This window comes from Lissotriton helveticus, chromosome 2_2 (genome assembly GCF_964261635.1).
Source record: "Lissotriton helveticus chromosome 2_2, aLisHel1.1, whole genome shotgun sequence".
Classification (NCBI taxonomy): Eukaryota; Metazoa; Chordata; class Amphibia; order Caudata; family Salamandridae; genus Lissotriton; species Lissotriton helveticus.
Window position 1 is genome coordinate 518,789,005 of NC_136060.1, and position 25,208 is coordinate 518,814,212.

Genomic DNA, 25,208 nt, shown 5'->3' on the forward strand with positions numbered 1-25,208 from the left:
GAGGGAGGAGCAGCTGGGTGGCGGGAGCGGGGCGGCGAATGGAATCACAGGGGGGCGGGGCCGCAGGGAGGCAGCGGCCGGAAATTCCAAGAAGCAGCGGGCAGCGGGAAATTCCCTGGAGCAGCGGGAAATTCCCAGGAGCAGCGGGCAGCGAGCGAAGGAATCTGCAGGCAGGAGGCGGCAAAGGCAGGCAGGAGCGGCAGCAGGGAGTGGGGCAACCAAGACGTCAGTCTTTTGTAGTTCTTTCTGTAAAAGAACTACTTGTTCCCAAAGCGTTTTATGCTTGATTGTGCCACCCTTTGCATCTTTGAAACCATTTAGAACCCAGTTCTGCAAGTATTCATTATAAGACTGAACGCAATAATATGAATCGCACACTAGGAGTGTGGGGAATTCGCGATCGGTATTTTCAAGCGCCATCTTAAATGCTAGTAGTGCAGCTTGCTGAGCTGTACAATCTCCTAGAGATTGTGTTTTAGTGACCAGTGGTCTAAATTTTCCTTCATGCCAACGACCTTTAACAATCGCGCACGCAGCACTGTAAGCTTGTTTACCCCCAACTGCGGGCTGTGCTGATCCGTCTGTATATATTATACAGCCGTAGTGTTCAAGAGGCAAGATTTCGATTGGCAGAGGACATTCAAATTCATATTGGAGAAATTCTTGTGTTTTTAAATTAGGATCAAATTTGTATACCACGTCTGTTGCAGCAAGAGAATTAACCCATTGTATCCATCTCGGATGTAGTGCTTTAGCATTTGGAATGCTTGCCTTTGTTACCGCTTCTAGAGCTGGTACTGGTGTAACGATGATTATTCGTTTACCTTGTGCTAGGGAGGACCGCGGTTAGAATTTTTTCAGTTGAGCTAAATTTCATTTCAGCTTTTGTGTACAAATGTGATTTGTATGCTATTGGTGCCGTTTCTCCCTCATTAGAGGTTAGGTATGTGAATCCGCATCTTCCTGGGATGACTCGAATCACAAGGTTGCGTGTGTTATCATGTGTTTGCAATTTTGTTTTAGCTAACATGTCTGTTTTCAATGATCTCAAAATTTCTGTGTGTTTTTGAGTCCAGTTGATTGTTTTAAAATCTGGTTTGATTAGTTCGTAGAGAGGTTTAACCCTCTCTGCATAATTTAGAATGTAAGTTCTTCCGAAATTCAGGAAACCTAGAATTGATCGTAAGTTTTTCAGCGTTCTTGGTGCTTGGATTACAGCGCATTTTTCTAAGAAATTGTCTGCCAGGCTTTTGCCTTCGCTTGATAATTCATATCCTAAAAATAGGACAGTTAGATGGGCAATTCGTGACTTTTTAAAGTTGAATTTGTAACCCTCTGCTGCGAATCCAAGTATTATGGTGTTCACTCTTTTCAAGTGAGTATCCAAATCATCATCTGTTAGATAGATGTCATCGTCATAAGATAATGCCTCATCATCATACATTTGTAGTAACTCTGTTACTCTTGCTGAGAATAATCCTGGGCTGTTCTTGAACCCCTGTGGGAGTCGACAGAATTTTTTTTCTGCGAGCCCATTATTGAGAAAGCGGTCAAATATCTGCTTTCAGGTGCTATGTTTTGACAAAAGAATCCATTAGAGATGTCTTATGTTGTTTTGTATTTTTTGCGCACGATGTTATTCATTAGTGCTGCACTGTGTGAGTTTTGTACTGCAAAAGTTTTGCAACATGAGTCAAGGTGTCTGTAGTCCAAAACTAGACAATATGAATCGTCTGGCTTGGAGACAGGAAACAAAGGATTGTTCATTTGTGAGGTGCAAGTTTCAATCACCCCCTGGTATTCAAGTTGATCTAAGATCTCCCTGACCTGTTTTTTAGCTTCTTGCTTAATTGGGTACTGCCTCTGTGCAGTTGGTTGACTTTTTAACTGGATTTTGTGAGGAGGAGAGTCCTCATCTCATCCAACATGGTTTTTATATAATGCAGGAGCTTGGGCTACCGCCCACTTTCTTGCAAGTGTATATTTTTTATGAATCGGAATATGATTTGAGAAGGCAGGCATCATTATTTCTTCGCCATGAGGGCACTCCCTGACAAACTCCGGTGGCCAGTCTTTTTCAGCTAAAAGGATGTCATAGCCTTTGGAGAGGTTATCCCAAAATAGACCCCTTATTTTCCTAGTCTTATCTTCCTCTATACGTAATGTTATTTTGTATATTTTATGAGGTTTGCTAACTCTGGTATCTGCAGTTTCCACCTGAATGTATTCATTCGTGTCCACTGTCTCCAGATGATTCATCAGGATCTTGCGAGCTATGCTCACTTCTGCTGCGCTGTCTAGCATTGTCTGAGCCCACTCTCCGTTTTCAGCTGTGTCCTCAGGATCCTCTGCATGTTTAATTACTTTAATACTGGCTACCTTCTTTTTTGGAAATTGTAATTTTTTACTTTGATGAGCAGGTTCCTTGTCTTTGGACTTGACGTGCTCTTCCCTTTGTTCTGACCGTCCTCTTCTTTCCGATTTCTGCAAGGAAGTCTGAAAAGATCGAGAGGGACGTGTATCAATATCTTGATATCTATCAGGTTTCTTCAAATTATCCCTATTTCTAAGGTTGTATCTTTTCTCAGAGGGCTCCCTCTGGGGAGACTTGTGTCCTTGGTCCGGAGATCTTTCTCTCCGCCGAAGAGACCTTCCTCTGGACTGGAATCTTTTTTCTTTTTTGGAGTGTTTAGATTATTTTTAATAAATATTTTTCCAGGATTTTCAGTTAGTTGGGGTTTTACTGGTTTCCCACCCAAACTATCTCTTCCTAGTTCTTCATAGGATTTTTTCTATGATTCTGGCAAGTTCAAATGGTTGTTCTGCTATATCTGTTTCTTTCAATTTCTGGAGGAAAGTTATATCCTCAGTTGCCAATTGAACTAAGTCTCTATATGCCTGTGTTAATTCTTTTATTTTAACTAAGAGTTCTTCGCTTGACATTTTATTAATGTCATGATGTGGTGTGTAGCTGGCTAGAACCTTCCACGTTGCTCCTGGTCTACCTAGTGGACCGAGCCTGGTGATGTGATTATTATGTTTTAGGGCGCCTTTAAACCAGAGCAGGGGGCGCCTTTAAACCAGAGCAGGTGCTCTTGGTATTTTAATGGGATTTCCACCCCCTCGAACGGAGTGTACTTTTCCGGAGGTTCCTCTATTTTGTAACAGTGGAACTCACGTGTGACAGCGTTTGCTGCTGGAAAGTTTATCCATGAATAGAATACCTCTGTCTGCCGATATTCATGTGCCTCAACTACGAATATGACTGTACCACCTCTTGGTGTTAGTCCATTTTCTATAAGTTTAAGTGTTATAGTTTTTCTTATGTTGACCGGGATGAGTATTGCATCCGGGTCGGTTTGCAGGAGACTATTGTCATCCGCTAGGAGTTGAGCTGCTATTCTAGCTGTCTCCCTTTCTTCTTCACCGTCTGACATTTTTACTGACAGGAAGGTTTTTGTTGCAGATCAAGTTTTCAAGGAAACAAAGATTAGGTGCACAATATTTTGGAACACTGTATCCTTCAACGTTGAATAAACCAAAAACTATACATAGAAATCTCTTCCTACTAAGTTCCGGCGGATTTTTACCTTTGACCCACTCCAGACGTCTTTGGAATATTTACGGGAGAAAGGGTCTGTGTGAAAAATCACGACTGAGTTACTCTAACGTCTTGCGTTAGATTTATCACCTTACCAAACGTTTGGGCGCCATGTAGTGTAGTTCCTATAGTCCCAATAGGCTCTGCGCATTGGAATAATATCTTCAGTAGTGTAGTCGTAGGACTGAGGTCGACTAGGTCTCTACTGACTATATTAGACTTAAGTTTTTGCCAGCTAGCTCAGAGTTCACTAGAAACTTTCTCGAATAGGCGAGGAAGAGTTTAACCTCCCTGGATAGACAAGAAGGGATTTAGTTTCTGACAACCATAAAACATGACAACTTTGCTCACCCTGAATAAGAGTGTATCTCTAGAGTCATGTGAAAACAAAAGACAGCTATTTCACTCAGTCAATTAGTGCGTACTTAGTTTCACCAGATTGCAGAGAAAAAGAGAGACGGGCGTTTTCAATAAAAGGTGTTATTTATTGAGCAGTCTCCTTCCTCATACAAGAGAAACGAATCGCTACAATTGCAATACTTATAGTTAAGTAAAGTGCATATTGTAAAAGCAGGATTATAAAATAATACTGTAAAAGCATTGATATGGTTTCTTAGCCATATGATACTTTAAAATGGATAAAATAGATACATACATATATACATTGACTAATCGTACTCAACTGGTGCTTCTAACTACGCCTACCCCAGTGTACCTGACCTAAGCCTAATACGTGGGAAGGAGTAAGTAAGTAGCAGTTTAAGTTAAGTTTGTTTTGCCAAGAATCTGACTCAAGAATTCTCTGTAAGGGTTTAGTCAGTTCAGTACCTGGGTATTAGAAGGCAGGAGGGCTGGAATCTCTCTCTCAGGATTCGATATCTCAGTCACCCGCAAGGGTGGGCTGGAAACGCCGGAGGCTGGATTTCTCGGCAGGAGAAAAGACAGCGTCTTTCTCAGCGCGTCAAAAGGGAGGGGCAGCGTCCGTGGGCTCTCGCTTCAGCTTGGCTCTCGGCAAGTAGTAGCTGCTCCAGATTCATCACCACCGTGTGTTTGCTTAGGGCAGCGTTGGTATATTTATACCTGAGAGGTGCTGGGTTTGACGTAAGGCTGGACCTAAGACGTCAATAAAGATGTCACTAAAAACTGGTCGTTCTTACAGTGCTTTACAGGAGTTCTTCGGACGAAATCAAAACAAAGCAGCGGGGATTTCCCAGGTTGCTGGAGGCTTGGATTTGTTTAAGAACTCGGTGTGCTTTCTAGGGGGCTGGAGGAATAGGCTTGCTTAATGTGACAGCATGCGCTATGACTGAATTGTGAATAGGGTTTCTATGCCGTTGTATGGATATTATTGATTTATAACCGGTCAAGGGCAAAGAATAGGAATATCGATTCAGGTACCTAGATAAACACACTACATCATGTGGCAGGGCCTGTTCTTGTAACTCGCGCAGATGCAGTCGTGTTGTCTCTGTATAGGGAGGTGATAGTTCGACAGCAGGCTGTTCTCTACTTGTCATCATGGTGGAGGCGTAATCAGCAAATAGCTGAATTGCTTTTGCCGCCTCTTTTCATGCCCAGTCTGCCAAGGCGTTAGCCTTGGAGATCAGGTCTTGCTGGTTAGTGTGAGCTGCCCATTTTATCACAGTTACTTTGGAGGCTTTTATCAGCTGCGATAATAAGTCTTTGTGCCTTACTGGTGACCCATCAGATTTGAGAAATCCCCTCCTTTCCCATCTGTGAATACCAGAGTGTATTGCAGTGGTAACATATGCTGAGTCTGAACAGATAGACCTCTAACCCCTTAGCCTGGTGTAGTGCTTCAATGAGGCCCACTAATTCTGCTGCTTGTTGCAAAAAGTGAGTTGGCAGTGACATCTGGCTTACAATGTGTAACGTATCAGAAGAATGCCGCTGTTCAGCCTTGACAACTGCTGCTCTGGAATGTCTGATCCCTGTTTCCTGATCTATGAAGGAATTTAGGAACCATCGGCAAAGAGCAGGGTGCTCCCTGGGATAGGGTTTTCTCTTACCACCCTGACTTCATCAGGTATATATGTGCCACAGTCATGTACCTGTTCATTGTCCATATCTGGGTGTGCAAACAATGTTACCGGATTGACCGTGTTACAGCGCACCGCTAGCAGCGATGGTAGTGAAAGTATCACTTTATAGCCGGAGGCCCTCTGGGTAGGGAGGGTTCCCTTGGCTTACTGTAGGATGGCAAATACTGCATGCTCTACTTATAGTGTGAGTGGCGATCCCATCACTATGGTAGTAACTGCTCTACATATAGTGTGAGTGGTGATCCCATCACTATGGTAATGACTGCTCTACTTATAGTGTGAGTGGGGATCCCATCACTATGGTAGTGACTGCTCTACATATAGTGTGAGAGGCGATCCCATCACTGTGGTAGTGACTGCTCTACTTATAGTGTGAGTGGCGATCCCATCACTGTGGTAGTGACTGCTCTACATATAGTGTGAGTGGTGATGCCATCACTATGGTAGTGCATGCTCTACATATAGTGTGAGTGGCGATCCCATCACTATGGTAGTGAGTGCTCTACATATAGTATGAGTGGTGATCCCATCACTATGGTAGTGCATGCTCTACATATAGTGTGAGTGGCGATCCCATCACAGTGGTAGTGACTGCTCTACATATAGTGTGAGTGGCGATCCCATCACTATGGTAGTGACTGCTCTACATATAGTGTGAGTGGCGATCCCATCACTATGGTAGTGACTGCTCTTCATATAGTGTGAGTGGCGATCCCATCACTGTGGTAGTGACTGCTCTACATATAGTGTGAGTGGCCATCCCATCACTGTGGTAGTGACTGCTCTACATATAGTGTGAGTGGTGATCCCATCACTGTGGTAGTGACTGCTCTACATATAGTGTGAGTGGCGATCCCATCACTGTGGTAGTGACTGCTCTACATATAGTGTGAGTGGCGATCCCATCACTATGGTAGTGACTGCTCTACATATAGTGTGAGTGGCGATCCCATCACTATGGTAGTGACTGCTCTACATATAGCGTGAGTGGCGATCCCATCACTATGGTAGTGACTGCTCTACATATAGTGTGAGTGGCGATCCCAATACTGTGGTAGTGACTGCTCTACATATAGTGTGAGTGGCGATCCCATCACTGTGGTAGTGACTGCTCTACATATAGTGTGAGTGGCGATCCCATCACTGTGGTAGTGACTGCTCTACATATAGTGTGAGTGGCGATCCCATCACTGTGGTAGTGACTGCTCTACATATAGTGTGAGTGGCGATCCCATCACTATGGTAGTGACTGCTCTACTTATAGTGTGAGTGGCGATCCCATCACTGTGGTAGTGACTGCTCTACATATAGTGTGAGTGGCGATCCCATCACTGTGGTAGTGACTGCTCTACATATAGTGTGAGTGGCGATCCCATCACTGTGGTAGTGACTGCTCTACATATAGTGTGAGTGGCGATCCCATCACTGTGGTAGTGACTGCTCTACATATAGTGTGAGTGGTGATCCCATCACTACGGTAGTGACTGCTCTACATATAGTGTGAGTGGCGATCCCATCACTGTGGTAGTGACTGCTCTACATATAGTGTGAGTGGCGATCCCAACACTGTGGTAGTGACTGCTCTACATATAGTGTGAGTGGCGATCCCATCACTGTGGTAGTGACTGCTCTACATATAGTGTGAGTGGCGATCCCATCACTGTGGTAGTGACTGCTCTACATATAGTGTGAGTGGTGATCCCATCACTGTGATAGTGACTGCTCTACATATAGTGTGAGTGGCGATCCCATCACTATGGTAGTGACTGCTCTACATATAGTGTGAGTGGCGATCCCATCACTACGGTAGTGACTGCTCTACATATAGTGTGAGTGGCGATCCCATCACTATGGTAGTGACTGCTCTACATATAGTGTGAGTGGCGATCCCATCACTATGGTAGTGACTGCTCTACATATAGTGTGAGTAGCGATCCCATCACTATGGTAGTGCATTTCTGGACTGCAAATGCTTTTGTGGCCAGTGCTTGCTCAAAAGGACAGTGACCCTGTATTATGGGGTCTAACAGACCACTGCAATATGCAATTGGCGTATATTGCATGGATTTCTATTGAGTCAGTAGTGCAGTCATTGTTAATCCGTTACAGTGACAGAAGAGCTAAAATCTTTTACCGTAGTCTGGTGTACCTAACATTGGAGCATTTGTAATTGCCTTATTAATTCCTGAAATACCATCTCCCCTTCCATTGGTCCGTTTTATCCTGTTCAACACTCCGTACATCATCCCCTTTGGTATCGCTTTGTTCGCCCTAAGTTGGCAGGGTATGCCCAGATGTGGGTTCCTTGCTCACTTTGCCACTGGATTCAAGCTAGCCTGGCTGATGACGGCTGATTAGTCAGAAACCGGTCCCAGGATGCTTATTTGCGGTCCAGGGAAGACATGGCTTGGCAGTTCGGGCTGGACTGTTCCCATGAGTCACAGGGTCAGACTGATTTGCATATGGCCATGTCTGAACTGGAGTGGCTGAGTGAGCTAAAGAACGGTAATGGATTAAACCTAGATCAGTTAACTGGGGGTGAGTGCTTGCAGTGTTCAGCATTCCGTCCACCATCCCCTTTGGTATTGCTTTGTTCGCCCTAAGTTGGCAGGGTATGCCCAGACTGGGTTCTTTGCTCAGTTTACCACTGGATTCAAGCTATCCGGGCTGATGACGGCTGATTAGTCAGAAACCGGTCTCAGGATGCTTGTTTCCGGTCCAGGGAAGATATGGCAGTTCGGCCTGGACTGTTCCCATGAGGCACAGGGTCAGACTGATTTACATATAGCTGGGTCTGAACTGGGGTGGTGGAGTGAGCTAAAGAATGATGATGGATTAAACCCAGATCAGTTGACTGGGGGTGAGTGCAACTCCCCGTCCATCATCCTATTTGGTATTGCATTATTAGTTTGGGACCCTTTTAATGCGCTCAACAATGGTGTAGGTAAAGAAGAGGCATAACCAAACAGCCATTGTCTCACATAATTTCACAGTCCTAAAAATTGCTGTATTTCCTTAGCTGTATTAGGGATGGGCATGTTCCTGATTCTTTCTGCCCTATCAGGTGTCACTCTCCTCCCAAAATGGATTATTAGTTGTTCCAAATAATGCACTTTTGTTTGTACGTATTGCAATTTGTCTTTGTCTACTTTGTATCCCTTCTCTACCCGCTAACAAAGGAGACTGATGGTGTCTTGTCTACATATATGTTCTGTGGGACTACATATTAAATGTCATGCACATATTTCAAAAGTGTACGATGTTTGTTAAATCATGTATCAGTGTCCTGTTGAAGATGCTGTGGGACTCACAATACCCTTGGGGCAGTCTCAAATATTGGTACTGTGTCCCTTTGTATGCAAATGCGGTCAAGTATTTGAGTTTGGTTGCAGTGGGATGCTGAAAAACACATGTTTCAAATCAATCTCTGAAAAGTGGGTGGAGTCTGCAGGAATGTTTGTCAAAATCACTGAGGGGTCAGGGGCCACTGGAAATTCAAACACCACTATGTCATTCAAGGGGCAGAAATCCTGTACTGTCTTTCAAGTTCCTCCCTTGCCCTCCTTACCTGGGAAAATAGGGGTGTTCCCAGGTGAAGTCCCCACGTATGTTACTCCATGCTCTAATAAAGCTTGTACTGTTAGAAAAAAGCCCTCCTCTGCTAAGGGATATTGGAGCACCCTGGGTAGTATTGCCCCTTGTTTCAGAGCTATCCATACAGGTTCTGCCCCTTTCATTAGGACTGCATCATGTGCCCTCGGGTCTTCAGATCAAGTCATTTTCTCGTGTTGAACTGCACTTCATATGTCTTTACACTGTACTTTAATTGTATTCTAAGATTGATGCTCATTTCAAACACCACTTTTAGGTCTCGTGGCGTAACAGCGCGTCAGCGCTGTGTCCGCCAGGAGATCTTTTGTTACTGACTGTGCTTCCCAGGAGACAGCACCTGGCCGCTCGCATTGCCTGTTGAAGGAGGCGATTTCCGCGGGCCACGCGCACAAGAACGCGCTCAGCTGCTGTCTCCTGGGAAGCTCCAACACCCCACACGCATGCGCATACTCAGAGACACACACACGAGCGCCCATGCACGCACGCACCCACACATACAGAGAACCCACCCCCGCTGTCGCATACACACATGCCACACACACACGCACACACGCACACACACGCACACACACACAAGTGCACCAAGCGCCCCCCCCTGCCCACTTACCGCCACTCCGGTCTTCAGCCGCCACCCTCGAGCATGGGAGCCCCGCGTCACCAGCACTGCTTCTCTCCGTGGGCGTGGCTTCTCTCCGTGGGCGCGTGCGCGGGCTTCCGAAGCCGGAAGTCCCGCCCTCTCCGAGACGAGAGGCAGCAGAGGGGCTCGTGAGAGTCTGAGACGAGAGGCAGCAGAGGGGCTCGTGAGAGTCTGCTCCGCTGCTGGTATTGCGTATGCCCAAAAAATGACTTGACACCTTCTGGTAATGTTAGCGCTATATCAACTCGCATTAAATAATATAAAATAAACACCGCGGCTCCTTCCGCTTCCAACGACACTCCTTGTTTATTTAATCTACGGGGTTGAAATGCTAAAAGCGGCTGGTCTCGAAGTATGTGTATGTGAAGGCCCAAATACTGCTTTCTGGTAAACGTCCTCTTAGCCATAACTGGAGCAGCGTGCCTTGGGTTGAGCCCTCACAGCTAGAGTATCCCACTGTCATCATTTTTATTATTAATCGATATGCCATTTGTTCGTCTCTTCCCTTTCCGGTTTATTTTGGTGGGAGCGGCTTTTTGTGGCATATTTTTCGTCTTCAATCAACCCTCTTCATCCCTTCAGCTGGAGAAACGCCTAGGCCGTCATTACCTGTGACGCAGTGTCGGGTGATGTCTATCTCACATATGTTGTCAGCGATGGTTTTGTTATTTAGTGCGCCGCCGCCGTGAAAAAAAACCCACAGCTTGATCTATAATTTTTCCCATGAGCAACAGACATCAACATGCTGCCGTGCGCACCTGAGCAGGAGGTTCTCGGTTACAGAATAACCTTGGATCTCTTCATAAACCTGTAGGTCATGTCCTTCACATCAGCTGCTCATTCTTCCTTCTGCCTAGTGAAAGCATGAAACGAGTTCACCCAAACCCTGCAACACGGAAGTGTCATCTCCATCTTGCTACACATTGGCTTCTGGGCACTAACGAGTGACCTATTTAAATGCTCCTGACAGTCCACAGAAGATTTCGGAATCCTTGCTTTCAAGTTCTTCTTGCATGTAATTCAGCCATGCGGAATTACATTTTAGGACAGGAAAAGGTACTGCAGAACTCAATAACAAGCCAGAGCCATAATCTGACGTACTATCTACAACTGCACTGAGAGGATGTTGCTGTATACTCAGAAACTCCTGCCACAATGCTGTTAGATCCGGCCCAATGACAGGTAGCTATCTGCATCAGTGGAGCACTTTATGGACTCAGTGTAGCAGAACAATAACCAGCATTCAGGTTGGATACTTTTTTGACTTCAAAAGTATTACTTGATTATAAATACTCATACCTTCTTTAAATACCACACCAATCTTATCTGAGACCTTAACTCACTTTACAAAAATGTCAGAAATACAAATACAACTGGATATCATTTAATTACCTTATTGGCTGGGTAACCTGGCTGATAGTTGACTCTTCATTATTCTAGTTTTAGAGATGTTACTGCCAGTGCCTTTGAAGATATATTTCTACATGACCAACAGGATGTATCAATACATCTAAGTCACGTAAATACAACACAAATTGCAATAGAAATGCTATAGGTGTCACATTTGCAAAAGTTAAAAAATATTGGCATTGTCATACACAATGTCAATAACTCAAACTTTAATGCTGCGAGACCTATTGCATTGTAAATGCTTGTTTGCTCAATGGGTTGTCCTCAAATAATTCTTCATCTGATAAGTCTCCTAACTTAACTCCTGGGCCCATAAATACAATTGATTCCCACAGTTCTGTTAAAGGCTATTCGTATTGTCTATCTTGATCTAATCGCAAGGGCCTGTATGTCAAATATCATATGTTCTTCTTTCACAGGGTCCAGGGGCGTCATACACCTGAAAAATAGTTTCATTGGTATGTGCACTTTTTCCCCCTAGTAGTGCTGGCGTCTGTGCTATTAGCAGTTCAGGCTGGACTGTTCCCATGAGGAATAGGGTCAAGACTGATTTACATGAAGAGATAATCTACTTCCATTGATCGAGGAGTTCGGCCCAGATGTGGCACACTGGAGGGGCCTCCCAATATCCCTAATGGGTAGAGCAGCTTTCTTCATGTCCCACAAAATACCCCATGAAGGGTTCCTCCTGACTACTGTCAGAAGATAGGGAACTATGTGGTCTCCGCTGGAATGGGGGCAGCTCTAGAATTGCCCTTTCAAAGCTACAGAGGAGGGTTTATGAAGGGGAGCTGCAGTCCCAGATATTAAGAAGTAGTATTGGGCAGCACAGTTGAGTACAGTCAATGCATGGTTGTATGCGGATAGGGAGGAACCGGTATGCAGGGTTGACCGTCAAGCGATGGGCGGCAGAGGCTATCTGGCATTACTATACCGAGAAAAGGGATTGAGACAGTAGAAGTGTCTCCTCTGATTATGTTAGGAAACAAAAGGCTATATATAGAAAATGGCATCCTTGCCTCAGTCGAGATTGTAATCGGGCAACCATTGTTTGTATTCTACAGATAGCTATGTCGCCATATAGATGTAATAATAAACACATTTGTACTCCGCTCGTGAGAGGCCTTGCACTATGCCAAGGCTGTGTGATAGGATTCTAACAAAGTGTTTTCTGTCAACAAGGTCGGTGTTTCTGCGAATATAAATTCAAGCATCAAAAATGCAAAATGTGTGTCAAACGTAAATGTGGCAAAGAGAAGGCAACTTTAAGAAAAAGATTTGTGTGTATACAGGAATGGTATTATTTCCTACTGGGCCTAACTAGGCACATGGCAATGTGTGCTGCAGAATGCAGTACTAATGCAAAGTGGAAGTACAGACCAGAAATAAAAAAAGAACTCTCCTCTTTCTGCCAGCCTTGGGTAGGGGCACCATTTTGGATCAAACCTATGTTTATCTGTATTAATAGAAATGGGTTTGCGTCAAAAGAGTGGATGGATGATTGGGAATGCCCATGAGCCATCCAGGTAACGCCTCCTCAATGTAAGGTACCTCAAAGTTACATTTTTTTTTTTTTAAAGAAATCCATGCAGTCAAGTAAATTAGGCTTTGCAAGACCTTGTTAATCTCAAAATAGATTTTGCATTGCGTGTATTCCAAAAAACGATGCAACCCCAATCAAAATCTTTGTAACTCTGGGGCTGATTCTCTTGTATTTTTGTTTCAGTCTAAATGTGTAGCGTAGTCATTGGCCAGTTGTGTCTAGATTTCTGTTTTCCATGCTGTTGGTTTAGTCAAGGTATTACAAGTATGCTGTTTTCTATGTTAATTCTTACCGTGATGTCTAGTTTTACCATATTGAAGTTGTTTATTGGCTTTATTGTCCTAAATCCTTTTTTCTGTTTTTTACTCTGGAAGGTAAAAGAAAAACATTATGAAAGGAATCTGAAGAGTGGGAATCACAGTGTGTTGGAAAAACAAATGTCATGACAGTTAAAGTTCCATTAAAATGTTCTCAAGCAACGACCAATCGAACCTGACTTGGAAGCACAAACATTAGAAAAATGTTATGCAGAGTGGAGGGAAGTTAACTTACTGAAGGAATTCTGCAAATGTTTTTGATGTGAGAAGATATTTTAATGCCCACAGTTGTTTCCGAAGCAGCGCACGTACCTGATGCCCTTTCCCACTGTAACGAACTCTAACAAGTCTGATCTCATGCTCAGTAGAGAGCACATGTTCTGCATGTGACATCTACGAAGTAAAGATGACTGACTAACTGTGCAATATGAAATCAACTTGAGGCCAATCCTTGAAGAGGCAATATGAATGAATAACTCTAATTAGACACCAGAAAACTTGCCGGAAAGAGACTCCTTTTTATATCTAGAGATCGTATGAAAGATATATGTCTGATTCCCGTAAGGTGAGGATGTTGCCATTCTAGATCAATGTAAAAAGGTGTCCACCCCTAGCTATGATGGTGGATTGGTTAGGGTGGTTGCACCGTTGCTGAACATTCAAAACATAATACATCTATACACAATGTACCCAACCTGGCGAGAGAATCCAAGTGAGCCACAATCTCAAGCAAAGTCCATATGAACATACGGATGAGGGAAGGATAATCATTAAAACATAACACACAACAATGGAGATCTTTATCAATATTCTGAATGAAAGGAGCAGTTGATAAAATATCACAGGACTCTAGTGAAAAACCATATGGATATTCTGTATGTGACCCGGCTTTCAGTCAAAAGCTTGCACCATCTATGCATCAGAATTCGCACTGAGAGAGACCATATGGATGTTCTGAATGTGGCAACGTTTTCGAGATATCATCTGAGCTATTGGAATATCAGATAAGACACACCAGAGGGAAAACATATGAATATTCTGAATGTAACTATGCACACAATTGTATGAATAATCCAGCATCTGAGAACTCACACTGGGTAGAAACCATGCAAAGGTTCTGAAAGTGTTCAGGCTTTCATCCAAAAGAATTCTCTAACTGTGCATCACAAAGAGTTTACTGGGAAGCACCCCTATGAATGTTCTGAATGTGACAAGACTTTCATAAGAGACTTGACACTATCCATTCATCGGAGAACTCATACTGGGAGCAACCCCCATAATTGTCCTGAATGTCAGAAGCCTTTCATGAGAAAGATGGCACTCCCAGTATATCAAAAAACTCGTACTTGGGAGAAACCATATGGATTTTCTGAATGTGACAAGGTTTTACATTCATCACAAGGGGTATTGCAAGATGAAATAAATCACAGCAGTGAGAAACCACATGAATGTTGTGAATATGATAAGGCTTTCATTGGAAAGAGAAATCTATTTTTACACCAGAGACCCCACATGAGGAAGAAACCATATAAATGTTCTGAATGTGATAAAACATTTAGGATGAGAGGAGAGCTATCAGTGCATCAGAGAATTCACACGGGGGAGAAACCATATAAATGTTCTGAATGCGATATGGCTTTTAAAGTTAAGAGTCATCAGGCATCACATCACAAAACACATACTGGGGAAAGGCCTTTTAAGTGTTCTGAATGTGATAAGGCTTTCACAAGAAGATTTTCTTTATCAATACATCAAAGAATTCACACTGGGGAGAAACCATATAAATGTTCTGAATGTGACAAGGCTTTCACACGAACAGGTTCACTAGCCACTCATCAAAGAATTCACACTGGGGAGAAACCATATAAATGCTCTGAATGTGTTAAGGCTTTCAAGACAAAAATAGAGTTATCAATACACCAGAGAACGCACACTGGAGAGAAGCCTTATGAGTGTTCTGAATGTCACAAGGCTTTCGCACAAAAAGGTACACTAACTGATCACCAAAGGTGCCACACTGGGGAGAAACCATATAAATATTCTAAATGGGACAAGGCTTTTAATAAAAATGGTTACCCTATCCAGTATCAGATAAATTATACTATGAATACACCTTATAAATGTTCTGAATGGGAAAAGGCTTTCAAAGGTAAGCTTTCACTAAGGCAACATCAGGGAGCTCATATTGGGAAGAAACCATATAAATGTTCTGAATGTGATAAAGCTTATAAGATAAGAAGAGAGCTATCATTACATCAGAGAATTCACACGGGGGAGAAACCCTATAAATGTTCTGAATGTGATAAGGCTTTCAGACACCAATTTAAACTATTCATACATCAAAGGATTCACACTGGGGAGAAACCATATAAATGTTCTGAATGTGATAAAACTTTTAGGATGAGAGGCGAGCTATCACTACATCAGAGAAATCACACTGGGGAGAAACCATATAAATGTTCTGAATGCGATATGGCTTTTAAAGTTAAGAGTCATCAGGCATCACATCACAAAACACATACTGGGGAAAGACCATTTAAGTGTTCTGAATGTGATAAGGCTTTCACAAGAAAATTTTCTTTATCAATACATGAAAGAATTCACACGGGGGAAAAACCATACAAGTGTTCTGAATGTGACAAGACTTTCAGACAGAAAAGTACACTCGCCATACATCAGAAAACTCACAGTGACGAGAAACCATATTCATGTTCTGAATGTGATAAGGCTTTCAGATCAAAAAGAGAGCTGTCAGTGCATCAGAGAACTCACACTGGGGAGAAACCCTATGAATGCTCTGAATGTGACATGGCTTTCGCAACAAATGGTACACTGTCTGATCACCAGAAGTGTCATACGGGGGAGAAACCATATACATGTTCTAAATGTGACAAGGCTTTCAAACGTAAGTTTGCACTCTCCCTTCACCTGAGAACTCACACTCAGAGTAAAAACATGTAAATGTTATAATTAGGCCGTCCAGTTTTCAGTGTTTATGTTTTGTGGATTGCAGTGGTGTTTTCTTATTGGGTTCCAAACCTTTTTAGATCAGTGCTTAATCAGTGTTTGTTCAGCTTTGTCTATCACAGAATAGACAAAATATATGTTTTTTCCACTGTTTATTAAACATGTTATAAAGAGCGTATTTAATATAAAGGCGACTAATGTATACTAGAAAGTGACTAACCATTGACAGTGTGTCCAGTGGACTTACGTTAGACTGTTTTAAACATAGAAAGTTTGTATTACACTCTCACTCACCCTCACGCTTCATTACCCTCTCTCACATCTCATTATCTCTCACATTCTGTTAGGACTCTCTGGGTTACAGTCCTGTTAATGGATTAAGTAAGAGTGCTATATTCAAATGTTTTTGAAAATTCTATAACTCAGGTGGGAGTCATTCACTTACTCTTTACTTAATATTATAACATTTTAGGGGTGGACAACCCTGCCAGCAGCATAACACTTCGTCAACTTGTTAACATTTTTAATTACAATAGATTAATTTGCAGGCCTGCATTCTAAGGCAGCTGAAACTTGATGATGTAAGCTGGCTCACCAATGTTTTTCTGCACTCTTTGCCTAACTACATTAGGGTGGTGCCGCTGTTGTGTTTACATTTGTAGCTGCCATAGAAATATCTAACTTTTACTAGGCATTACATTCTATTCTGAGACTTGAAAGTTTGCTTTTAACATTGTAATTATATGTGCGATCAGTAAAAAGATTTTTTTTAAAAAGAACTTTGTAATTGTATGCTCGCAAATCCCAGCAGTAAATTGCAGTTGGGTATAAAGTCATGATTAGCTGAAGGTATCACACTTAACAATGGGACACCATGCAGCCACAATTTTTTGGGGTATAAATGTCTTGTTTCGTACAGGTTCAGGAAGTGGGAGAGGCTATTAAGTCCCTGACCAGGGAAAGGATGGACTTCCTATTGAGTTTTTTTCAACCTTTGTGGATACTTTGGCTCCTCCATTAAACAATATTTATAACTTTGCGAAGGGGAGTGTTGCCTCCCCACCAACTATGTGAGAGGCTCTGTTTGTCTCCTTAAACAGGGTAAGGAGGTGGATCAACTCTCCTCCAACAAGCCACTAAGGATAATAAATGTGGATTACAAAATATTTAGTAAGATCCTAGTCACTCCATTGCTGCCTTGACTCTCGATCCTGATGCACCCCGGCCAGTCTGGGTTTATCCCGAATCGTAGTACCATCACTAATATTAGACAACTTGTTCATGCACGGCACTCCCCACTTAGGGACTACTCCAAGGCCACCGTCCTCGTGGTTGACAGCAAGAAAGCTTTCATTTCCTTGAGTTGGAAAATTATCTACACAATAGCCAGTATGTGCATTTGTAGCAGATTCCTCTCCTGGACAAAACTACTGTATACTTTCCCCACTGCCTGTGTTAGGGTGGATAGATTCATATCCAACTCTTCCGGCATAGAGAGGGGTACTAAGCAGCGTTTTCCGCTCTCACCACAACTGTTTGCCATGGTGATTGAGCCGTTGGCCATAACGCTTCGTCAGGGCGACTCTTACCAAGGGCTGCAGCGGGGGGGGGTATAACCCATTATGTTTCGGTATATGTGACTGGTTGGTTGGTTAGTAACTTTATTCGATCTTAATTGATAAGGTCATAAAAGTATACAGATCATACATTATTCAAAATATATAAGAAAGAAATAATCATAAACAGTATAATTAAAACGTCACAGAAATCTACAGGCAAGAACCAATTAAGATAGTAATACTGTTCATTAAGTTATTCAGTACTAATCATTCCTTTTGTAAACAATACCAATTAAATTAATAAAGTACATTGTAATGGCGAATATATGAGTTATAAAAGACATTTTAAAAATAGTTATTGAATTAGTCTCCTTCCAATCAGTTATTATAAAGTATTAGTTAATGCTTTTTTCTTTAAACGATCTAATGCCTCACTAACCTAATTTTTTATAGAGCCGAACATAAGTACAATGCTACACAATGGTTGGTATATGGATTAGGAGCATTTGGTGGAAAAACAGGGCAGGACAGCAGTGGACAAAGTTATATTTTAACAGTAATGGACAAATATACTTTTTCTGAATACATTAATAGAATTTGCAAAAAAATTGCAAATGTAAGTTAGATTGAATAGATATATTGTCACAGGGACAAACAGGAAGTTCATTCTCTGAATAAGTCGCTGCTGGATATCCTAACATACAGGGGATAAAATTTAATGTAAACATTAACAAAATAAATCTATGTCGGGGGTTTGTTACATATGTCAGGTATGTATTAATTTCTCCCAAAATACACGGTTGGGCTAAGTACAATACAACTGTATGTTTAGCACAATTTAAATTCGCTCTTTCATTTTCTCTACATTCTTAAGCACATGCCTTGATTACAGCTTTGGGTCTACCCCTGCAGACAGATGGATCTAAATACAGGGTCTCTAAACCCAACTTCATCAGTGTGTTTTTAACGTAGCGCAACCAAGGGACTCGGTTTACCTTATCCAACAGTATACAATCTTGGATGATATCTTGGGTAAGTCCTACTGTATCTCTCATTCATATTGAATCCCAAAATAAAACTGTGGCTAAAGAAGTCAGGTCAGTTACAAAAGGTACTTGTAATTCTTGATGTATAATGTAATTGGAACAGCCTTTGGGGATAGCAAATAACTTTTTAAAGAATATATCTTCCTTTTTAGGTCTCGGACCGACGACTGGCTTGCCAGCCGGAAGTCAGAGATATTATGACTTTCAGTAAGGGGGCTTGAACCCGCCTCTCTCCTCCATTGGCTGGCTTCCTAAACATAGAATAAATTATAAAGGGTTGGAAGCGCACTCCTATTATTCAATCTAAACAACTTTAGACCTGGAGTGTGTGGACTGATTTTCCTAAACGGAGGCCAGCCATTGGAGGAGAGAGGCGTCCCTCGAAAGAAGCTCCGTCTCTTTCAGATTCGGGGGCGTGTTGGTGCTGTTCTTTCCACTTTTAAGCCCCGCCCCTTTTGGGGACGGCCAAACACGCCCCCGAATCCGAAAATGTTGGTCCCTTGCGGCCGCCATTTTTTTTTTTCTCGTCTGCCGGTGAGGATCGTCTTGTTTGTCCTGAGCTGCAGCGTCAGGGTAGCACTTTATCCAATTCAAAATTCACCATTTTGTTTCCTGCCTGCCGGCTGTTCTCTCTCCCCTTTCTTTCTCCCAGCCTGCGCAGTTCCCCTCCTCAGCCACCCTTCTCCCCCAGCTCCACTTGTGCTCTCCCCGCGCTGCCTTTCCCCCGTTAGCCGGTCTCTCTTCGCCGAGGCTCCGCCCGCCCTCCCCCGCTCTACCTGTATGTATGTGTCTTGCTGCCCAAACTTAGGCCCTGAAGCCATAATAACGTGGTGAATGCTGCGGGTGTTCTGCCGGCTCTTTCCACGTTTGCATTTTGGAATTGTGACTCAACAATTAAACGCGCGTTTGAGGGAAATTTTCAGATCCGACTTCAGCTCATAGCGATTGTTGTTAAATGTTGCACGTTTCATGGGTGGTCTGTGCCCATCAGTCTGTCTTGTGCTCGGTGTCGGATGCCAGTGCGACAGCAAGAGCACTTCAGGCGTTCACACGTACTTTTAAGAGCACAGCGTGGCCCGGCAACCGCGTGCGTGGCTTCAGAGTCGGTGCTCCAACCATTTCTCCTCCCAGGGAATTAAACTGGTTCAAACGATAGATCTGAAGTCCTAAAACTCGAAGAAATCGCTTTCTGTGACTAAAAATGTTGCTGTTGGCGCTACAGTCCTGCAAATTTTGAGGTGATGAGTTTGATGAGACTCAGTTTTGGCACCTGTGCAGGTATGTGCTCAGCCTACGGAATCATTTTGGAGGGGTGAGTAAAAGGGGCGGTGCACTCGGTGAAGGTAGGGACGGGGTGGTTAGACAGTGCGCAGAGCGAGAGAAAGAGGCAGTGCAGTGAATGAGGCAGAGGCTTTACTGGGTAAGTGAAAGGGACATTGTACTAGGTGTGAGAAAGTCAAAGCAGTGAGTGCACACGGTGGGGAAAGAGACTGCGTACAGGGTGAGAGAAAGTGAGGGCGCACTCCCGCACCCGACATTGCCATCTTTCCTTAAGGGCGTCGTGTCCACCGGGACTGGAGTTGGTGAGAGCGCAGTGGCATGCCGTTTCTGCTTTAGATTTCCCTGTAGAAAATTAATATCGCTCGACAATGGGCATGGTTGCTTTTGTAGTGAGCGTTCCACGCTTTCTTAAATCTACCGAAAACTGAGCATGAGTTCTTGGAACCTGTGTTGCTTCTGAGGCGTGAAATACAGCAATTGTGTTCTATGCCTGTTTCTTTACATTTACGACTGTTGTACGTTGAGAGCTGTGAGAGCTGTGTGGGCTGTGAGAGCTGTGTGGGCTGTGAGAGCTGTGTGGGCTGTGAGAGCTGTGTGGGCTGTGAGAGCTGTGTTGGCTGTGAGAGCTGTGTTGGCTGTGAGAGCTGTGGGAGCTGTGTGGGCTGTGGGAGCTGTGTGGGCTGTGAGGGCTGTGAGAGCTGTGTGGGCTGTGTGGGCTGTGAGAGCTGTGTGGTCTGTGAGAGCTGGGGGCTGTGAGCTGTGTGGGATGTGTGGGCTGTGAGAGCTGCGAGAGCTGTGTGGGCTGTGAGAGCTGTGTGGGCTGTGAGAGCTGTGAGGGCTGTGAGAGCTGTGTGGGCTGTGTGGGCTGTGAGAGCTGTGTGGTCTGTGAGAGCTGGGGGCTGAGGGCTGTGAGAGCTGTGTGGACTGTGAGAGCTGTGTGGGCTGTGAGAGCTGTGTGGGCTGTGAGAGCTGTGTGGGCTGTGAGAGCTGTGTGGGCTGTGAGAGCTGTGAGAGCTGTGAGAGCTGTGTGGGCTGTGAGGGCCGTGAGAGCTGTGTGGGCTGTGTGGGCTGTGAGAGCTATGTGGGCTGTGAGAGCTGTGTGGGCTGTGAGAGCTGTGTGGGCTGTGAGAGCTGTGTGGGCAGTGAGAGCTGTGTGGGCAGTGAGAGCTGTGTGGGCAGTGAGAGCTGTGTGGGCTGTGTGGGCTGTGAGAGCTGTGAGAGCTGTGTGGGCTGTGAGAGCTGTGTGGGCTGTGAGAGCTGTGTGGGCTGTGAGAGCTGTGTGGGCTGTGAGAGCTGTGAGAGCTGTGTGGGCTGTGAGAGCTGTGTGGGCTGTGAGAGCTGTGAGAGCTGTGTGGGCTGTGAGAGCTGTGTGGGCTGTGAGGGCCGTTAGAGCTGTGTGGGCTGTGAGAGCTATGTGGGCTGTGAGAGCTGTGTGGGCTGTGAGAGCTGTGTGGGCTGTGTGGGCTGTGAGAGCTGTGTAGGCAGTGAGAGCTGTGTGGGCAGTGAGAGCTGTGTGAGCTGTGTGGGCTGTGAGAGCTTTGTGGGCTGTGAGAGCTTTGTGGGCTGTGTGGCGCTCTGTGTGTGTGGCGCTCTGTGTGTGTGTGTGGCGCTCTGTGTGTGTGTGTGTGTGTGTGGCGCTCTGTGTGTGTGTAGTCTGTGTGGCACTCTGTTTGTGTGTGTGTGGCGCTCTGTGTGTGTGTAGCGCTCTGTGTGGGTGTGTGTAGCGCTCTGTGTGTGTGTTGCGCTCTGTGTGTGTGCGTAGCGCTCTGTGTGTGTGTGTGTGTAGCTCTGTGTGGATAGCTTATTTTGTAGGCGGCTCTATGTGTGGGTGACTGTCTGTGTGAGAGAGGCTCTAAGTCATGAGCAATGCCAATAGCTCTACCTTTAATAATGCCGAGACTATTGCATTGTAAATGCTTGTTTTGTAATGTATCGGTATTAGCTATACCCCATATGCCTGCGTCATATGTAGCAGAAGCAACAGCTCTGGTGCCATAGATTTTTTTAATTGGTTCTACCGGTTTAGTGGCCAATTTTTTTGTGAAAGATCGAATGGCCATGGTATTTTTTTTCTAAGGCGTTACATCTATTCGCCACCATGTCTTTCCATGTCCCTTCACTATTAAAAAGTACCACCAAATATAAAAACGTTTTTGTTATTTCAATTTTTCGTGTGGCAATGTAAAAAGTTGGTAATTTTCTTGGCTGCTTCCCCACTGTTAAAACAAATGTTTTAGTTTCATTTACTTGCAAGTCTAGGCCCGCCATATAAGACACATAACTATTTATTAATTCTTGTAAGGCTACGCCAGTTCTTGCCACCAAGACGGCGTCATCTGCGTATATTAGTATGGGAAGTTGTGTCTTACTTACCCTAGGTACATCGATAACATCCACATTTACTGCTGAATCTACCCCATTAGTGTACATAGAAAATAAAAGAGGGGCTAAAACACAGCCTTGCTGTAGTAATCTATCTTCCATGTCTATTATTGTGCATGTTCCCACACTGTCATTCCTCTCCTATGGTTACAGTATGTTTATGTTGGAATATTCTCTGCGGAGTCTGGTTTGGCAGTTTCTTGGGAGCTGTTGGACAAATGGTCAATAAAGTACTTCTTTCCTATTACTTGGAAGTGTTAGGAGTTACTTCAAATTGGTGACGAGGACTGACCATTAGTACCATTTACCCACGTGTGTTGCAGCTACAACTACCACTTGAAATAAATTGAGGACTTTCTAACTACTTATTACTGATGGGATCTTGGAGCTCAGTAATCAAGGAACTTTGAATACTCTGAAGTGGTGTGGAAGTGGTTAATTGAAGCAGTAATTGTCCGGGAACAGTGTGAGGAAGCTAAATCACATTATTAGAAGTCTGACGATTTGGCAGAGCAAAGAGGAAAAAAGCACTGTCTGAAAATTTGATTGGTTACATGGCGATTTAAATCCGGTGCTGTTTGGCGATATTATGAAGAAAAAGAGAACTGCTTATGACTAATTTTCGTGAGTTATTGGTTTGAGAAAATACAACTCACTTTGGTTTGGACATCTACTATTACGATATCAGGAAGAGCACAAAGTTTTTCTGCCAGTAATTTAAGACTCAAGCTCCTCTGTTTCTTATACTGGCATTTGGAAGATTTACAGTGTCACAGAGAACTGCCGATAACTTGTACGGTGAGTCATTAATACATAAAGATACAACTCACTGTTGTTATGTCAGTTTTGCCAACGGTATTCAGAGGAGTCCAACGGTTTCCATCGATGTTCACTGGTCGGCGGAGGGAGTTTCACTGATGACGTATAAGAATCTTCACGCCACTTGGTGATTGCTGCAATCGTCAGAGCGGATCGTCACAGCGGAACAGACTGACTGGGACGTTCTCGACGTTACAAGCGTATCGTACGTGATAGTCCATCTTTCATTACTGCATCAAGGAAGTCAGTACGTCCATGGCGTTTAGAAGACGAGAGTGTGTCAACAGCGCAGCAACTTGCTCTAACCCTTTGTATTCTGGGCAACAGTGCGCATTAGCCACAGAGTGATTCAAGCCCTAAAAAGCATTTTTTAAAGTAAAGGTTGAAATCTGTTCGATATCAACTTTGCGGCGGTGAAGTATTTTTGGCAGTAATTTTCACACATCATATTTCAATGTAAAAAAATGTTATTAACATGTAATTCTGGTTTCTGACTTATTGAAAAGGAAGCCTTTAAGAGTGAATGTATTTTAATATATTGACAGAAGTCTGTGACAGAGGAAAAAAAAGTAGGTACAGTAGTTTAACATGAGTTTACTACATTTTTATTTATTTAAAGACTAAGTAGTAAGTTATTTAAACGTTGTGAGGGGGTAAAGTGTGTTAATATTACTTGGAGTGTAGTTTCAAATTCATTGTTGAAATGCAGAATGTTCAGGCACCTCCTCCCTTTTTACAGCTCCCAGGGGATCCACCAGTGGTTTGGAAAGTATGGTTTCCTGCATTTGAAAAATATTTGGGTGCAATTGGTGGTAGTAGATTCAGTGCACAAAGGAAAAAAATTATTTTGGAACATAATTTGGGATTTGAAGGACAAGCTGTTCTTGAACACCTTCCTCCAATTGTCGTGGGGGAAGGAGAAGATGAGGTAGATGAATTTCAAAAAGTAGTTTTGAGTCTACAAAAACAATTTGATGTGGAGAAAAGTTTGGTGGTAGCACGACATAGGTTCTTTACTGGAGAAGAGGAGAGAGACAAAAGTATAGTTGCTTATGTAGCTGCATTACGCATACTTGCATCTGAGTGTGAATTTGAACAGTTCACATGTCAATTAATTCGTGATCAGATAGTGGTTCACACCAATAATGGGAAAGTCCAAGAAAAATTACTCACCCTTAAAAATCCGTCATTAGATGAAACAATATCTATAGTTAAAAGTATTGAGCTTTCTCAAAAATCAAACAGAGAATTAAAACCAGAGAAAAGTTTGGTTAATATTGTGGGAGAAAATGAGGAGAAAAATGTGAAATCTCAATCTCAAATTAAGCCACAAAATGAAGCTACGGGTTCTAAATTCGTACCCAAAAAGTTTGAAAAAAAGAATTTTGTATCTAGGAATTCGTGCAAAAAATGTGGGTTTGCAACTCATTTTGTAAATGTTTGTCCAGAGAAAAATACCACTTGTCACAAGTGTGGTAAACAAGGGCATTTTGCACGGGTCTGTAATTACAAGAGTAAGGAAGGTGTAGTTTGTGATGAGCAAAGTGAGAGTGTGTCAGAAGTGGTAAGCTCTTTCTCAGATTTAGTGGTGGTAGTAAAAGACGAAACAGAAGACTATGTTGATCCTATAGTAGAGATTGTGGTAGATAACAAACCACTTAATTTGTTAGCTGATTCAGGGGCACGCATAACGATGATAACACATGAGTTATTTGAGAAAACTTGGGACGATAAACCACTCAGTCCACCTGACAGAAGCCCAGTTTCTTATGAGGGTAGAAGAGTTGAATTATCTGGAGTGTTTGAAACTTCATTGGTTTTTAAAAACAAACGCATTCAAGGTAAGGTTTACGTAGCGAAGAAAGGCCTCAATATATTAGGGTGGTACCGCCAAGGGTTGTTTGGTATGACATTAAGACCAGGCACTAGATAACAGGTTTCCATAGTGGAAGATTTGATGGTTGAGAGTTC

At 43.3% G+C, this 25,208-nt stretch overlaps 1 protein-coding gene across 2 annotated transcripts in view; it reads left to right on the forward strand.

The window, feature by feature from the left end:
• The window catches only part of LOC144821610 (uncharacterized), a 49,444-nt gene extending 31,097 nt beyond the window's left edge, over positions 1-18,347 (forward strand). Inside the window, exon 2 of one of the 2 annotated variants that reach the window (XM_078678843.1) lies at positions 13,241-18,346. In XM_078678843.1, coding sequence (XP_078534969.1) covers positions 14,489-16,144 — 1,656 coding nt within the window. In that variant the 5' untranslated portion in view covers positions 13,241-14,488 and the 3' untranslated portion in view covers positions 16,145-18,346. Of the gene's footprint in view, positions 1-13,240 lie in introns of those variants that run through there. The other variant, XM_078678844.1, reaches the window with a different exon arrangement.
• The last annotated feature ends 6,861 nt before the right edge of the window (positions 18,348-25,208 follow it).